This window comes from Colletotrichum higginsianum, chromosome 9, assembly GCF_001672515.1.
Source record: "Colletotrichum higginsianum IMI 349063 chromosome 9, whole genome shotgun sequence".
In the NCBI taxonomy this organism is placed as follows: domain Eukaryota; kingdom Fungi; phylum Ascomycota; class Sordariomycetes; order Glomerellales; family Glomerellaceae; genus Colletotrichum; species Colletotrichum higginsianum.
This window is the reverse complement of record NC_030961.1, coordinates 3521340-3535261: the sequence shown is the minus strand read 5'-3', so window position 1 is coordinate 3535261 and position 13922 is coordinate 3521340. Positions and strand designations below refer to the sequence as shown.

Sequence of the window (13922 nt, the reverse complement as noted above, 5' to 3'; positions counted from 1 at the left end):
GGGGGGGGGGGCATGCAATACTTCCTTCCTTTCCTGGACCGTATGGCACAAGACAAGACGATAATCCCCCCCACTCAAGCAAGTTTCCTTAATCTCATCGTTGTCGTGCTGTTCGCCGGGGTCCATGGGTCTCGGTCCTCGGCAGAGCCCCCGCCGACCCCGGGAAGTGCATCCTCTGGGCCCGCTAGGTTGTTTGACATAAACCCGTTTGCCATCCCGAGCCAAGCGCGTCGCTGCGTGAGCTAGCGGGTCGTTTCAAATAAGAACAATGTCATTGGGCAGAGAGACCACCTCCCCGAGCGAGGCGACGGTATGGCCCGGTCTTGGGGGGGCTTCTTTTTGCAGCAACTCACAGAATGACAAGTGATAGACCGTCCGTCCTCTCTCTCTCTCGCTCTCCCTATGACGTGAGACGTAATTTGACAAGGTGTTTTACTTACATGTGAGGATCCCGAAGGACCCCACACTGCAGCCCGGCGACTTTGTGTGGGAAGCCTGCAGACCATCCGTCGTCGTCGTCGTCGTCTGAGCGCCGTGCCGCCCCCTTTCGCCCGACCTCTCTCATCTTGTCATTGGGGTTTTTTTTTCGACGGGGGGCCTCGGCGCGTCTGCGTCCAACCAGCTCTCCCGGCCGTGTTGGTGTTATTCGGATGAACCGCCCGAAGAAGGGGGCGGCGGCCGCAGTGGGTAAACAAACGTGGGACACGCTGCAACGTTGAAGCAACCGAAGTCGCCCCCTTTTTGGCGCAGAACGCACAGAGATCGACCCTCACAGAACCTCCCTGCAGCCATCTATCTATCCATCTACCTTTAATCTCATGTACGCCGGCTGTAAGCCACTGTTTGATGTAATGTGATGTGATGTGATGTTGCCGCTCACCCGAGAGAGACCTACCTGTCAACTCGACCATCCAAACCCGCCTCCCCGTTTCCAGGGCTGTCATGACCCCCCCCCCCCAAGAGCCGAGACTGACTGACTATGCTGCAACGCTGATCCTCTCGACGGAGAGATCGAGGCCACTGTACTCGAGACTCTCGCTAGCTTCAGGTGGGCGTTCCCCAAGGTACACCTGCTCCCCCCCCATGGCTTCGGTTCCATATTTTTACCCCTCATAAGCCGGAAAGCGACCTGCGTCATTGGAGGGATTTGTTTGCGTTTATTAATTGGGGTTGATCCATGTGAATAGATTGAACCCGTGCCGCTGGGCCCATGCTGTGTTTGTGGGAATGTGTGTGTGTGTTTGCTAAGCGATGCTGCCAAACTTCTCAAACTCGCTCTACTTGCAACCGGGGGAAGTTTGTTAGTCCCCCCCCACGCCCTCTTCTTCATTCTCTTTCCAATCCGCTTGACCTTTATGGGCCCAATTCTCTTTCCCAATCCCTCTATTCTTGTGCTGGGCATGTTGCTATTCTTAACTACAAAGTACCTAGGAGAGCTCCAACGCCCTCCCCCCCACGGAGCTACCGACATAGGCCAGCGAGTCAACGAGTCAGAGATGCGATCCGGGACAGCGGCAAACATCAACATGGATGTGGCCTGGACTACCTTGCACCGAGCTCACTTGGCTGCTACGGCCCCGTGGCTCAGATCGCCCCAGGGGCTTTCGCAATGTCACACCAGAGATTGCTTTATATTGCTTGATCATCCGCGTTCGATTTGCTCCCCGGGGGACTGGCAACCACCTGGTGATCTGCCTGAACCATCCAGGTCCCAGATGGAAACCAAACGTGCCCGGGGCTTTTCCCAAGAAAAATCTTGGCTTTTTGAGCAGAGACCACTGCCGTTTGGAGAAGCTTGTGTTACGGTCGGCGTATGAACGAACCCTAGTGTCATTACGTTAAATTGACATCAATTGTCTAATATAATAGCCTCAGTAGCTTATATTCAAGTCTGCTAGGGAAAAAAAAAAATTCGAAACCAAAAACACGCAAACGGCGCTTATTTCCCAGTCTCGTGGACTAGACATATGTCACAGGAATACCTTCGTATACTAGAGCTCCGCGAATCAGTTCCCTCACAGGCCTTTTCACGTGGCCAGACGTTTATAATTAGACTACATTTCATTCTCTTTACATTATATAGAATAAGCATCTTTCTCCCCTATTCTCCTATGCCTTACTGTGTGTTCTAACTCATGACAACATACCTATGTCGTGTATGACAGCATGCTGACCTTGACAGGTCGTTTCCTGTGACAGAACCCCCAGGTGTTCAACGAACCACCTCCTACATTCGCTGTATAACAGTTTGGTAGTTGTTTCATCTTTGCCAAACCTCGCAGAGCCAGTGGTTAAATCATTTAGAAATCATCGGTTTCATAGACGAACTGGAAGATGGACAGTCCTAACACAAACACACCGGCGAGGCAACAGAACCCCACGGCAACCCAGCCGATTGTACCTACATACGCCACCAGGCCCAGTGCCATGAACAGGAATGCAAAAACCAGTAGGAAATGCAGCGCCACCGACGCAGTGATGCCGACATAGCGCCATCGCCTGCTCCACGTTTTGTCGTAACGCCCTCGGGCTTGTTGCTGCAGCGCGGTCAACACGCTGGAGCTGTATCCCGCCACGGCGATGGACAGAATGAAACAAAGCCAGGCGACGGCGAGGAATTTGCGGACGGTCGCCAACGTGAAGGGCGGAGGGTCCGGCTTCCACAGTTCGGCGGGGTCCTCCATCTGGCCCGCGATGACGGCGAAAGTCGAGGCGCCAAAGATGGAGATGCTGAAGACGAGGGAAATGAAGTACTGAAAGTGTTTGATCGATGTCACGGCCTTGACTGCCGCCTGGCTTGCCGTCGACGCCACGGCGTCATCTGCCAGAGGTTGAGACGACTCATGACCCCGATTCACCTGCTTGGGGGTATTCTGTGCTTGCACGGCACCAGGAGCAAGCGAAGATGGCGACATGGTTGGATAATCGACAACCGGTTTCGTGTCTTGATTCGAGTTGCCGAGTTTGTGGAGTTGAGCGAGAGGAGCTGAGGTAGCAGTTGAGAGTATACAGATTCGGACTCGGGACAGAACGGAGTCATCGACAAGAACTCAGGACAAAACGAGCCACAGCCTTGTCAAGCACAATTTAATCATCGAGATCGTTGATTTCAGCCAAGACCAAGCGGCATGACATTTTTTCGATGGCCTTTTTCTGGCCAGTAAGCGTTTTATCTCTACGCCATTTCCTGATGCCCACATGAGGATACCTCTAATTTTAGCTGCAAGTAAGCCTATCGTTGCATATGTCCATACACCATCACGCGCCTTTTAGGGAACATGAGGCTAGCGGCTGATCCGAAGCTGGCACAATTGAGACGAGTGGTGACCAGAGAATATGTGCTCCCGACTTCTAGTTTCCCCGCCCAGATTTCCGTTTCTCAATCCTCTCGCAAAGTCTGGCCCTCTCCACGTCAGCCGTTTCCATCTTGCTAGGAGCGTCAATATATCCCGTCGTCATGTTCATACAGAGCAAGATCTTAGATGCTGTAAGTTTCTCTGACACTTCTTTACAAAGGTCGGCAAGATCCCTGATGCCTTATCCAGTTTATTTTGGTCTATGTTCTCTCGTTCAGAAAGGCTGCTGCGCTCCCGTCGCAAGTCGTTCATTCTTCGGAAGATGGGTTGCTGGGGCTGAATATTGTCGCCAATCCTCTGAATCCATCGATAGAGTACCCGAACCCTTCGGATCATTTTTCCTTTCAGATCCCTAACACTGGGTTGTAGCATAGTCGCCGTCCACGGAATGGACGGCCACTGGCGAAGATCGTGGACCGCTGAGAACGGCATTTTCTGGCTCCAGGATCTCCTGCCCGACTTGGTCCCAGATGCCCGGATCTACTCATTCAGCTATGACTCCCGAACTCGAGGAAGCGATACGCCACTGACACTAGACATCGCCGACCATGGGAAGGAACTTTTGACGGACCTCACAATTGCGCGACATCTCACGGAGGCGAGTCAACCTGAGTGGTTTGCGTGCAGTCCAAGGGATGGCGATACAGGCTTTAACATCGGCGCAGACAGAAAAAATTCCCATCATCTTTCTCGGGCACAGCTTAGGAGGGCTCGTCATCAAGAGTGTAAGATATAGGCACCTGTCGCTTTCATTAATTTCCCTGCACTACAAGCATATAGTTTACTGGCTAAAATGCATCAGGCCCTATTGCACTCCGATATGGCCCGCGTAGGCCATCTGGAGAGCCAAATGTCTATCAAACTGTCGACTCACGCGGTCCTCTTCTTGGGAACACCCCATCAAGGCGGCCAGGGCGTATCGATTGCCGAGATTGTAACCAAGCTGATGGCTACTTTCACGTACACTAACAAAAGGCTGATTGAGCAAATCAAACCGAACTCGGAATGGCTCCAGGATTTTCAATCAAGATATAATGCCATAAGTCAGGAATTCAAGACCGTCTTCTTCTACGAAACCAAGCCGATGTCGGTACCGGTACTGGGGTATCTACTCGTATGGTTTTTCCTCCACAATTTCTGGTCTCTCATACATTTTCCTTGGTAAAGATTGGAAACAGCAACCCGGACGTGGAATGCTAACACCTCTCGCATTCCACAGATAGTGCCCCGATCCTCTGCCGTTGTGTTCGGGGCTACCAATGCTGAGGAGGTAGCACTTGCTGCTGATCATTCCACAATGGCAAAATTCACCAGCCTCCAGGATCGAAACTTCAGAAAAGTTGGAGACAGAATCGTTTTGCTCTTCAGATCTGCTGGATTGGCTACAAGGGGAAATTGGGCCAGATGGGAAGTAGAAAAGAGTGAGTCAGCTCCGGCATGGGAAACCATTGGGTCTGATTTCGTCCTCGTGGAGTAGTAGCGGACTAACATAGATTCCAGCATACCAACTGGACTCGCATACGGTAAAATCCACGGGCAAAACCTCGAGAGAATTCAATGTCGGCGTTACCATTGCTGGTGGCTGGAACGATCATTTCACAGGACGTCAGAAAACCTTACTGCATCTGGATGACATCCTTAGACCAGTATCGAATCGCAGTGCTCTCAAAATAGTTGTCATTTACGGACCCGGAGGTGTGGGAAAAACACAAGTGGCGCTAGAGTACGCTAATAGACACCAAGGCGACTTTGCCTCGATCTTCTGGATTGATGGAAATCGCAAAGACACGGTCGATACCAGCATCAGAAAATTTCTCGAGGACATCACGAACCACTACCGTAGCCACGATCTGGTCGAAAGCCCTCGCTACAAGCTTCTCAGCGACACCATTGAGAGTTTGAACAAGAAGAGAAATCCCGCAAAGGACTCTCCCTCAACATCTCCTCCCCCCGAGTTGGTGGCGAAGGACGCATTTTTTAAATGGCTATCCTTCGAAGAGAACCGGTCGTGGCTTCTAATTATTGACAACATGGATGACCTGGAAAGTGTCAAGTTGCGTGATCTACTGCCGACAACCACCTGGGGCACCATTCTCGTTACCAGTAGAAGAGCGGATCTTGCCGTCAACTGGGAGTCGATTCAACTACTTGAGATGGAGCACGATGACGCATTTTCTCTTTTGGAAGAATGTAGTGGGCTGACTTTGGTCCATGAAACAGCGGGTAAGAGACCGAGAAGAAAAACAACGAGGCTTTTCAGAGTGTGACTGACAAGTCCGAAGAGTGGCGAAGCGCTGCCACGTTGATCGAGCGACTCGGATATCTACCACTTGCGATTTCACAAGCCGGGGCACATATAGCTATCCACCACTACGAGACGCCTTTCGAAACATATTTAGCCCTTTACCTCAAACACCCTCGAGAGCTTCTTAACGAAAGGACTGCACAGTCAAGTTGGGATGCGAGACAAGACACGGTACTGACCACGTGGGAGATTTCCTACAGTGCGATTCAGATGACAATGCCCGAAGCCGCCGAGATTCTGGTTCTCAGTGGGTTTCTCTCGCCAGAAAGTATAGATCCCGACTACTACTTGATGGGAAGCTCTTACTCTGGTCAGTCCATTCAAACTGCCGATGTGGAAATTGCATTCAATCCCAAGCTGACGTGGAACCTTACGACTGAAGAGATCCAGATCCGCCAGGCGTTTGGGATTCTTTTGAGATTCTCCATGCTACGAAAATCGGCTGGACAAAAGAGCTTCTCCATGCACCCGTTGATTCATTTGTGGGTCAGAACTAGAATGAGCTCCGAGGAACACAGTGCAAAACTACGAGCCGCCCTCGTCATTGTCTATCAATGCCCCAAGTACATGAGATGGAAGAAGTCTCACATAGCACATCTGGTGGCATTGATCCGTCAATCAAATTCACATTCTTGCCATGGTCTGCCAGAAGATCGTGTAGCGCTGAGGCTCAACAAGCAAAAGGCCACTCTGGGTTATCCGATTCAGCTCGACGTCTGGCAGAGACTGGGCGGCTGGATCCTTTGGCTAAACGGTATTGTAACAGGATTCATTTCTTGGGCCTATGAGAAGGCATTTCCCGGTGTCTCGTCATTAGAGGACTGGAAAATTGTCTACTTATTGTGCGGAGAAAACGGTGACACCGAGTGCTACAAATGGGTTCTTTGTATCGCGATGAACAACTATCCGGTCAAGCATCCGCTTGTACTGGAAATCATTGGGAATTATGCATGGTCTCTTATCCCAGATTCATACAGTCTATCTGAAGCTTGGTATGCATGGCTGGTAAAGGCGCGTACCCAAGTAGTCGGACCAAAGCATCCCGCTACAGCCGGTGCGTGGTTGGGCCTTGGTTCGGCAAAGGAAGACTGTGACGAGGCAGTGGGATACATGCTATATGGCCATAAACTCAGGTCTGAGAAACTGGGCGAGGACGATGTTCTGACCCGGAACGCGCGGCGACGTATCGCAGAAGTGGTTGAATACTGCTTCCCTGGCAGTCACCATTCGAACCACGCCAGAAATCTCTTGTATGCTTTCGTGCCAAGACACGAAACAATGCCTGAAACAAGGTTACAATCCGTTTACATCGGGTTGAAATTAATTTCCGCTAGACCACCAACGTACCTACTGCATCAGGTCGCCCAAGAGATCCTGCAGAACGGCCAGACTCCCACAACTTTAACATCCCTTCTTGGTATGCTGAATAGTTGGGATCGCATTCGCTCTTGGCCGTTGTTGCTGAGAGAGATGACCGTTTCAATTGATGAGGAATTCGATACATCAGCTCAGGATGACATCGCACGGGAGCTACAACAAGTTCGGCAGAGATCATTGATGGGACCGGTCGACGATGGACCTAGGGCAACCGGACGAGCGTGCCTGGCCGGAGAGATTGCAATATATCTTACACTTTGGGCCGTCACACAGAATCAGCCGAGAGAATTAGCCGAGAGATGGCTGTATGCCTTGTTTTCACATCCGGATCCGGTGGAGGGGTCTTCTGGAGTGGAGTGGCAAGAGGCCTGCTACTGGGCTAACAACAAAACCGACATACCGGACCTGGATAACCTCGACAGCTGGCCTTTTCCCGATTTTGAGCACGACCGCTCATTCTGGTACATCTCGTTCAGTGCCATGGAGCAGCTCTACAGCTTACCCAAGCATCAAGACTGGGCTGAGGAGAGGGCATGGTGGGGCCCAGAACCAGTTACATGGGGATACAATGTGGACGTCTTCGCTGAACTTTTCCTCCGGCCCGGTATGAAGAGGGAAGCCAGCCTGAACGTCGAATTCGCCCACTTTCTCATGCTGTCTGGGAGACACCCTGCCGAGCACCAATCCCGGATGGTGGAGGCCTTGGACTACTGGGAGCGTGAAGGACAACGCTGCCCCGGAATGGTCTTGCGGGGGGCGCTCGGTGAATCGGTGTACGGGGACGTCGCGCGAGCAGGGCCGGACACAACATGTTTTGCGGGCGTTCAGGTATGGTATATGTGCCCTGCCGTGGTTTGAGAGGGTACAGTGACGATACAAGTCTGTGAAAGGAGCTGCCTGAAGCACACGTTGCGTAGAGCATGCGGCTATTCGTAATCCCCCCCCTCCCGGATGCTGATATCGAAGCCGGGAGGGTTATGTTCCCTGAATGCCACTTGCTGAAGTTATTGGAAAAGGCAGAGGGGCGGGAACATCTGTCTTATTTGAGTACATTTATCTCATAGACAACGATCAAGCCGGAAACATTCCCCCCCCCCTGCCTCTCTAGTGATGCGACCAGCGCACTTCGTCATGCCCCATCCAGGCGAGGCCATGGCAAGGCCAGGGCAAAGGTCTCGACGACAAATTGTACCATGCACCAAAAGAGAACAACATTCATCCGTAGTCTTGGATAACTGTGTGGCCTGAGAGGGTTGAACTACCACGGATCAGGGTATTTAAATTGACGTCTTTCTGGCGATGACCGAGTGACTGCTCAAACCCCAGCTTCTTCCATCACCTTCTACTGAGGCATATCTCTGCATGGAGATCGTCAGTCTCGGACATGGTTCTAGACGGATTCAGCGGACATAACCCCTATTTAGGATCGATATGGATACTTGTCTTGTCTTTGCGGTGTTATACGTTTGCATGACCCACAGGATTAAGGGGCGACGAGTGTAAAAAACCATCACATTTACAACTTTCCCTTGAGGCGATTAATGAACATCAGAGGACGATGTGGTCAACGGGAAGGAAAAGATTACCCTACCCCCTTTGACGTAAGGCTGCCTAGATCTCAAAACATCTGGCTGGACTGTAAAACGGATTATTGATCAACTTCGACCAGCTCATCATTAGTAACCTTTTTTTTTTTTTTGTTGAGAACAGTCTCTCACGGATCCACGTTCAAATAGTACGGCCTGGTATAAGTGCTTTTTTTCTGTACATCGGCCCTTGTAGATGCTTGCTTATCTATAACAGCAGATTCAACAGTTCCACGACGTCAAAGGGGTTATCTTTCCTTGTGCTGGCTATATCATCCACAGATGTTTACTAGCAGAAAGGATTAGGCTAAGTCATCTACGTAACTTATATCTTTCCTGTAACTATTAGATACTTTGTAGGGGATGTCCTAGTTTTAAAACCCTGAATTAGGTTGTGACACATAGCTTGACCCTCCACATATACAGCTCCGTAACGTGTAACCACCTGTAGAAGTTGTATTCCCATGAATTGCAGCCTCTAACCTACTTTTTTCAATTTAAGGACTTTGCACGTTTTAGAATCTATGGCTGGTTACGAGCTGTAATATAATATACTGCACATTAACTACTCACAATTAAAGTAACTTGTTTTTCTGTTAGTTCTCCAATTATTTAAAGCTCTACCTGGATTTCGCCCTTGGCATCTGGCTGTATTTTGGTCGCGCTTTGACTTCTATAGCAAACGCTTCTTAAACACGACGAGGCCGAGGAAGCAAATGACACCGGCTACGTACGACACACCAGCAAAGATGATCAGCCCGAAATAAGCGCCATTGGATTGCGCGAGTATCTTGCCGGCAATCGGCACGCCGGTCAACGCTCTAGCTCCAGGTTAGTCTCATTTCCACGGTTCGCGCCCCAGTACGGCGGAATGGCAGCTTACCCTAGGCTTACAACGGTATACACCGTCGAGTAGTACCGTCCGTAGTCTTGCGTGGAGCAGAACTCGCCCACGCAGACAGGCACGAGGCTGATGTTGCTGCCGCTGGCGAAGCCGAACACGACCGAGAAGACAATGACGGCGACGACGTTGCCGTCGGCCGGCAGCCAGATGGCGAGCATGGCGACGATGCACAGCAGGTTCGTCACGATCATGGTCTTCATCCGCCCGAACCTGTCGGCCACGAGGCCCGGCAGCCACCTCCCGGGGAACGAGCCGGCGTTGAGGAAGACGACCATAAGGTACGAGAGCCGCTCGCTGATGCCGTTCGCCAGGGCGTACGACGCAATGTACTCTAGCCCGACGAAGAAGCCCCATTCGATGAAGAAGACCCCCAGCGTCATCAGGTTGACGGCCGGGTGCAGGAGAATGCGGAAGTCCGGGAGAATGTTCTTCGTGGCCGCGTGATGCCTGCGGAAGCCCGGCCGCGGACGCAGCAGGATGCAGCCCACGAGTAGCAGGCAGACGGTGACGAGGCCGATGACACGGGTCGTCCAGGCGAAGCCAATGTCATCGCCCAACGCGTCGAGAATAAGGGGGAAGACGACACCACCAAGGCTGCCTCCCGACATGGCCAGGCCCGTCGCTGCTCCCCTCTTTCTCTGGAAGTACTGGCCGATGACGGCGACGGGCACCACGAAGACGATGGAGGTAGCAGCTCCTGCGACGACGCCTATGACAAGGACGAAGTGCCAATACTCCCGACAGTACCCGAGGGAGACGAAAGCCGCGACGTACAGCGCCAGGCTGGTGACCATGAGCCACGCCGGCCCGTACACGTCGAGGACGGGCCCGATCTGGATGCCGCAGAAGAAGACCATGAAGTTGAAGAGGCCAAAGATCCAGGCGAGGGTCCCGTGGTCCAGGTCCCGCAGCTGGTGGCTGGCGATCCAGGACTGGTAGACGCCGATGCTGTTCATGAGGCCGAGCCCGCCCATGATGGCGCAGAAGGCCCCGAGGACGACCAGGTACGCGGCTCGTCCGCCCTCGGGGTAATACTCCTCTGGTGGCGTGCCGGGCTGGCCGGGCTCATCTGTGGATGTGTATGCATCGTCGTGGGCTCGTGCTGCTCGAAAGGGGCTGTTTGTCTGTCGCGTGCCCTTCTCCGTCTGCTGGGTATTCCCAGATGGTCAGCGTTGCGTGGAATGTGAGCGTTGATGTGGAAACGAACCTACCGCTGTCTGTGACTGGAAACATTTAAACATTATTTTCCGTGGGACCAAAGTCACCCAAGCTGGTATCGAGGAAGAAAGAAACCAGGGTCTAAGGGTCGGTTTTGAAGAAGAGTATCGCGTATCAATGGTTCTCAACAAACGAAGTATGAGAGTCGAGACGAAGGATTAAGGTGAACAGAGCAATGCAATGGTTCTTCTCCTTCTGAGAGCAGGTAAGAAATAATACGCCAACTTGCATTGATTCAATGGGGAACTGTTGTGTGAATATCCCACCGAACCCTCTTCGGCGAAATCATTGATAGCAGTTGGCCGATCCAATGATGTTGACAACACTTTTGCCCCCTGCAGAACTCGGCCAATGTAGATGACTAAGTGTCTGATGTTCAGCAGAAAGGTTGAACCTTTTCGCCGACTCAGACTCACCCCACCGACAAAGTTCGCCGAAACGTGGTCGTCTAAGCGTTGCTTGTCCTCGCATCTTTGACTTTCATCGAGTCATTGACCCAACGACGCGCCAGTCAAATAACCGTCGCTCCGTCCATCCGCCGGCCAAAGACGCCGGCGAATCTGCAACTAGCGGAGCTGAACGCCGTGTGAGCTCGGTAACTAACACAGACTTCGGCGAACCCCCCGGCCCTTCACCCTGCCCCTCCCAGCGGCGACTCGAGAGTCGAGGACCTTGGTGAGTTGCGGCCATGTCTTCGACGACCCTGCCACACGACCCTGTCACGAAGACTCCCCGGCAATACCGGTCGCGGAAACGTCAGAGACCATGCGACCGCTGCCGAAGCATGAAGCTCAAATGCCAGCAGGAGGAGAACCAGACGGCCTGCCGGCGATGTCAGCAGAGCCAGCTGGACTGCACGTTTACCGGCAAACCACGCAAGCGGACACAGGCCAAGACGTTGAACCGCCCGAAAGCGTGGCATGAAGACAGCTCTCCAACAACCAGCCGTACCGACCTGTCGGTTCCCACTCGGGCCTCACGTTCCGCGGCCTCTCCAACGGAAGAGACGCCGGTCCCGGCAGCACAGCACCCCTTCGAGCCGAACCAGACCGCCCGCGAACCGTTCTCGGAAACCCTGGAGACCAACACCCCGTTCGCCGGCCTGCCCCAAGCCCGTCCCGCGACGCAAATCTCGCAGAGCCTCGACCAGATGCGGGGGTGCAGCGCGATGCTCCTCGGGGGCTCTTCCGGCCTGGATCCATGGCTGCTGCGGCACCTCCGCTTCGACGAGCTCGGCCTGCAGAGCTTCTACAAGTACCACGTCCGGAACGCGGGCGGCGTGCCCACCTTTGACAAGATTCCCGTCCACTTCATCCTCACTTCAGACGACGTGGCTGCGGATGCGCCTGTTGAGGGTCCAGGGGCCGAGACCAGGGACCTGCGTCGTCAGCTTGAGCTGCTTATTCCGCCGTTTGTCGGCGTTCGCTTGATGAGACTGTGAGTGCGGTGCCCTTCTTGGAGTGAATGCCGATGCTCATAATGAATACACACCAGCTTCCATCAACATGTCTTCCCGACGCTCCCAATCGTGTCCAGAAAATGCCTCGGACTCACGTCGATGGAGAAACTCCCGGACATTGAGACCCTCAACAGCATACCGACGCATCTCTTGGCCGCGATATACGGCTCGGCCCTTCCCTTCGCATCGGCCGACGAGCACCTTGTGGTGCCCCTCATGTACGAGAGAGTACCCTGCGGCGAAGTCTGGCGAATCGCCCAGAGCTCCTTTCTCCAGAATCTACAGAGGCCGCATCTCTCGGTTCTGCAAGCTATGCTTCTGTATCTTCACAGGACGAAGGAGGACTCGAACCAGTACGCCGTGGCAGACACTGCTGCCATGTGGCCCCTGATGGGGACCATGGTCGGCCTGGCTCATAACCTTGGGCTGCACCTGGAGTGCAGGATGATGGGCATCCCGGCTTACGAGAAGAGACTCCGGCGGAGGCTGTGGTGGGCAGTCTACATCGAAGACAAGTTCTTTTCGTTGCTGGGCGGCCGGCCTCCGTACATCCAGCAAGGAGAATGGGACGTCAGCCAGCTGGACTCTGCCGATTTCGTCCTTCGTTCTTCAGAAGTCGAGCACCCGCTGCCGTGGCATAGGATGCCGTTCGTGCACATGGCCAACCTGGCACTCATCGCGGACTCTCTACAGCGCAGTCTATAGTACGTCCAAAGACCTTGGGTTGTGAGACACTGAAACTTTTCAAGACTAACAATCGTAGCTCCTTACAGTCATGCCAGAAGCTGGCAGAGGACCTCACGGGATCGATCCAGGCGGCTCGAACGGCGTTCGACGCCCTCAACATATGGCGGGCCAACATCCCGGGCCTCGAACACATCCTCGAGGAAACCAACGCCACGAAGCCGGCCTTGGACAACGACCCGTCGTCCGTGCAATTCGCGTACTTGATCCTCGTCACGTACGTCTGGCGGGCCGTGCTCCGCCCTACCGTCCGCTCTCAACCGCCGCCGCCCATCATAGACGTCGACCAGGAGGAGCAGCCGGCGGAGGGGACGGGCCTTTCGCTCCAAGACTTTAGCTGGGACATTGACGACCTCTGCGACATCTCCTTGGACCTCGGCGACGGCGGCGTCGAGGTCCACGACGCAACCATCATCGAGCTCTACCAGGGCGCCCTGGCATGGGCCAAATGCCTCGTGGGTTTCGTGTTCAAGCTGTCGTCCAGACAAATGGGCGAGTTCTGGCACTCTTGTACGTCACAATAAGACGAGACGAGACAGACCTCAAAGACTGACGTTGCTACCTACAGGGTCACAGCTGAGCTTCGTCGCGGCGTCGAGCTTCATCGTGATGTTGGTCGTGCAGGCGCCGAGCCCGGAGAGCGCACGCAGGAGCAAGGACATCCTCGACAACTGGCGGCGTCTGCTCCGAGACCAGAGCAGGGCGTTCCCGATGTTGGGCCTCTCCTTCTCGCAGCTGAGCGAGTTCTACCGAGTCGGGCTCTCCACGGCGTTCTGCCTGCCTTTGCATGTCCAGGAGGCCATTGACGGTGGAAGCAATGGTTGAGGAACGCAATGCAAATGTATCAAGGTTTATTTTTCTTCAGAATTTGGGGTCTACTCTCTCTTGTGGTAGATAGACTGGCATAAGGTCACACTGCACAGAATCTGTGCGGTGCGTTGGGCTGAAGCAGACGAGGACTGTCTATCTAGAC

General features: G+C 53.5%; 5 protein-coding genes across 5 annotated transcripts; 3 read left to right on the top strand and 2 right to left on the bottom strand.

Annotated features, from left to right (window-relative positions):
* Window positions 1–2300: 2300 nt before the first annotated feature.
* Window positions 2301–2915, bottom strand: CH63R_13274 (uncharacterized protein; the record flags this gene model as incomplete). Its single annotated transcript, XM_018308248.1, has 1 exon — window positions 2301–2915. The coding sequence occupies one exon, from the start codon at window positions 2913–2915 to the stop codon at window positions 2301–2303; it is 615 nt and encodes a 204-aa protein (XP_018152665.1).
* Window positions 2916–4176: 1261 nt separating this feature from the next.
* Window positions 4177–5623, top strand: CH63R_13273 (Pfs domain-containing protein; the record flags this gene model as incomplete). The annotated part of the gene is made up of 3 exons (XM_018308247.1): window positions 4177–4470; window positions 4576–4777; window positions 4857–5623. The coding sequence occupies 3 exons, from the start codon at window positions 4177–4179 to the stop codon at window positions 5621–5623; spliced, it is 1263 nt and encodes a 420-aa protein (XP_018152664.1).
* A 1895-nt stretch (window positions 5624–7518) lies between these two features.
* CH63R_13272 (Eukaryotic translation initiation factor 3) lies at window positions 7519–7896 on the top strand (the record flags this gene model as incomplete). Its single annotated transcript, XM_018308246.1, has 1 exon — window positions 7519–7896. One exon carries the CDS (start codon window positions 7519–7521, stop codon window positions 7894–7896), a length of 378 nt encoding a protein of 125 aa, XP_018152663.1.
* Window positions 7897–9297: 1401 nt separating this feature from the next.
* CH63R_13271 (Major facilitator superfamily transporter) lies at window positions 9298–10769 on the bottom strand (the record flags this gene model as incomplete). The annotated part of the gene is made up of 3 exons (XM_018308245.1): window positions 9298–9445; window positions 9508–10676; window positions 10740–10769. 3 exons carry the CDS (start codon window positions 10767–10769, stop codon window positions 9298–9300), a joined length of 1347 nt encoding a protein of 448 aa, XP_018152662.1.
* Window positions 10770–11434: 665 nt separating this feature from the next.
* CH63R_13270 (Fungal specific transcription factor) lies at window positions 11435–13774 on the top strand (the record flags this gene model as incomplete). The annotated part of the gene is made up of 4 exons (XM_018308244.1): window positions 11435–12183; window positions 12241–12909; window positions 12969–13459; window positions 13518–13774. 4 exons carry the CDS (start codon window positions 11435–11437, stop codon window positions 13772–13774), a joined length of 2166 nt encoding a protein of 721 aa, XP_018152661.1.
* Between the last annotated feature and the right edge of the window lie 148 nt (window positions 13775–13922).